At 65.8% G+C, this 2594-nt stretch overlaps 1 protein-coding gene across 3 annotated transcripts; it reads left to right on the top strand.

Moving 5' to 3' along the window:
* The first annotated feature begins 285 nt into the window (after window positions 1-285).
* Window positions 286-1427, top strand: HES6 (hes family bHLH transcription factor 6). 3 transcript variants are annotated; one of them, XM_007452889.1, is made up of 4 exons: window positions 286-366; window positions 445-531; window positions 645-726; window positions 935-1427. In XM_007452889.1, exons 1-4 carry the CDS (start codon window positions 286-288, stop codon window positions 1357-1359), a joined length of 675 nt encoding a protein of 224 aa, XP_007452951.1. In that variant the 3' UTR covers window positions 1360-1427. The 3 variants fall into 3 exon arrangements, with proteins under 3 accessions (XP_007452951.1, XP_007452952.1, XP_007452953.1); XM_007452890.1 differs by having other exon boundaries at window positions 651-726; window positions 935-1359; XM_007452891.1 differs by having other exon boundaries at window positions 645-686; window positions 935-1063.
* Window positions 1428-2594: the final 1167 nt, after the last annotated feature.

A 2594-nucleotide genomic window follows, 5' to 3' on the forward strand; every position in this document is an offset into this window, starting at 1 on the left:
GGCGTGGCGCGGAGGCCCGGCTGGACCCCCCCAGTCCCCGGCCGCAGGCCACGCCCCGCCAGCTGCCGGCCGACCCCGGCGGCGGGGCCAGACAAAGCACGCCTCTGCCATTGGCTCTCACGAGCAATCGGCGCCTTGAGATGCAAATAAGGCGCTATAAAAGGGGCGGGCGCCGCTGCAGGCGTGAGGACGCGGCGTAAGACGCCACGGGGCGAGGGCGGCGGCGGCTGCGGGCCGCTGCGCTGCTAGGGGCGCGGGCGCACAGCGCTCCGGGCGGTGGAGGTCATGGCCCCGCTCTTGGCGCCCGGCCGGGACCGTGCGGCCCGGGAGGATGAGGACGGCTGCGAGGCGCGGGGGGACCGCAAGGTGCTGGCTGTAGCCGTGGATGGGCGGGCGGGGGGCCGCGCAGCGCAGCGCCGGGGCTCAGTTGCTCGCTTCCCGCAGGCCCGGAAACCCCTAGTGGAGAAGAGGAGGCGCGCGCGGATCAACGAGAGCTTGCAGGAGCTGCGGCTGCTGCTTGCGGGCGCCGAGGTGAGGCCGGCGGGCGGGCGTCCAGGGGCAGCGGGCGAGCGAGCGCGCGGGCGGGGGTCGCCGTCCGGCCTCGCCTCACCGACCCTCCCCACCGGGCGCTCCCGCCGGCGCAGGTGCAGGCCAAGCTGGAGAACGCCGAGGTGCTGGAGCTCACGGTGCGGCGCGTGCAGGGCGCGCTGCGGGGCCGGGCGCGCGGTGAGTGGCGGCGGGGCGCGCGGGCCGGGGGGCGTTCGCCTGGCCTGCCCCTGCCCGGGACCGAGGACTTCCCCTCCTGGAGCAGGGCGCGCCCCCCGCGTCTCCTGGGTGAGCCTTGTCCCCGGGGGCCGGGCGGGCCGGGCCACAGTAATCAGTTGCCGCTCACCGAACCGGGCGCGGCCCTCTCCCCTCCCACCCCTGAACACAGAACGCGAGCAGCTGCAGGCGGAAGCAAGCGAGCGCTTCGCCGCCGGCTACATCCAGTGCATGCACGAGGTGCACACGTTCGTGTCTACGTGCCAGGCAATCGACGCCACCGTCGCCGCCGAGCTCCTGAACCACCTGCTAGAGTCCATGCCGCTGCGCGAGGGCAGCAGCTTCCGGGATCTGCTGGGGGACGCCCTGTCCGGGCCACCGGGAGCCCATGGGCGGAGCAACTGGCCAGTAGGAGGCGCCCTGGGGTCCCCACTGCCCAGCCCCCGGGGCTCCGGGGACGACCAGTCCTCCGACCTGGAGGAGGTCCCCGAGGCTGAACTGAGCCGGGCGCCTGCCGAGGGGCCGGACTTGGTGCCCGCAGCCCTGGGCAGCCTGACCGCCGCCCGCATAGCCCAGAGTGTCTGGAGACCTTGGTGACCAGCGGCAGCCTGGGGCCTAAGGGGTGGGCCCTGCCTTCCCATGCTCTAGTTCCTCCTCCCTGTGGTCCAGATATCTGGACAGGGGCAGGGTCCTGGATATCTCCCAGTTCTGCTGCCCTCCTCCAATGGATGCTTGCAGGGCAGTCCCCGATAACCAGGCCAGCCAGGCCCCTGTTTCTTAAGGGAGTAACGTTTATGGACCATCCCCAGCCCCACCCCCTGCCCCCCTCGCCCTCTGGTGGGTGGAGGGAAGGAGCTACAGGCAGTATCTTGCAGGGCTACCAGGTCTCTCACCTGTCCCAGACTTCTCAGGCACTGTGTGGGTCTGGGGGCAGAGGTGACAGAGTGGAGCTGAACCTCTCCTGAGTGCTGGGCACTAGTGTCCTGGCAGCCCTGGCCATTCAGCCAGGACACAGGGGAGGCATTCTGCAGCACTGCCCAGAGCCGCCAAAGAGAAGCATGGCTCTCTGTATGTCTTGTGTTTAGCACACTTGAGTTTGTATGTTAGGTTGCCATCAGTTGTTCCAATTCTGTTAAGTAAAGGGTTTTGGAGAGTTAGTTACCCTTCTGAAGCATTGCTGAGTGCTGTGGTGTCACTCAGGTGTCAAATGCGTAAAGACTAAACCAAGCACATCTTTTCCCCCATATCTAATGCTGTGAGTGGTTTTAAAACTTCTGACCCTTTGTCAGCAAAGTAAGTAGCGTAACGGCAGTGGAGGTGGGACACCCCGTGGCCGGGCCTCACGTTGGACGGTGCCTCTACCTCCCTACTGCCAGGCCATTCCAGATCGGTTTCCCCTTCAGGTCCCTGGGCCCGGCCTGCACTCCCTGGGAATTGTGTGCATCCTGGCGATGGAAACCACTGCATGGAGTTTGTCTCCAGAGTAACTAAGCAACAGGGAGACGGCCTGTCCCTGGACCATTCTCTTGTTTGTGAGCTTCCAGGAATAAAACGAATGCCTGATTACTAGCCATGTGGTTTGGAAGTTTCTTTCAAAAGTCTGTTTCAAGGACCATGAGTTTGATGCAGACGTCGGTCTAATTAGGTGGTCAGTTTTCTTGACTGAAGAGGGAGCTTCCCCATTGCCAGTGACCTCGGGGCATGGAGACCCACCCGGTTCACGGCCCAGGCAGTTTGGACTTAAGGCCAAATTGAGCCCAGGAGGTCAGAACCCTTGGAAGGAGGGTGATGGGATGGGCAGCTGGGGTGTAGGGAGATGGCCCTCTTGGCCC

This window comes from Lipotes vexillifer, unplaced genomic scaffold (assembly GCF_000442215.2).
Source record: "Lipotes vexillifer unplaced genomic scaffold, Lipotes_vexillifer_v1.1 scaffold652, whole genome shotgun sequence".
In the NCBI taxonomy this organism is placed as follows: domain Eukaryota; kingdom Metazoa; phylum Chordata; class Mammalia; order Artiodactyla; family Lipotidae; genus Lipotes; species Lipotes vexillifer.

Bases quoted from the DNA above. Each gene is read 5' to 3' on its own strand.
- HES6 (XM_007452889.1), top strand. From the start codon at position 286: ATGGCCCCGCTCTTGGCGCCCGGCCGGGACCGTGCGGCCCGGGAGGAT. The intron at 532-644 runs GTGAGGCCGGCG...CCGCCGGCGCAG, and splicing joins TGCTGCTTGCGGGCGCCGAG to GTGCAGGCCAAGCTGGAGAA. The intron at 727-934 runs GTGAGTGGCGGC...CCCTGAACACAG, and splicing joins GCTGCGGGGCCGGGCGCGCG to AACGCGAGCAGCTGCAGGCG.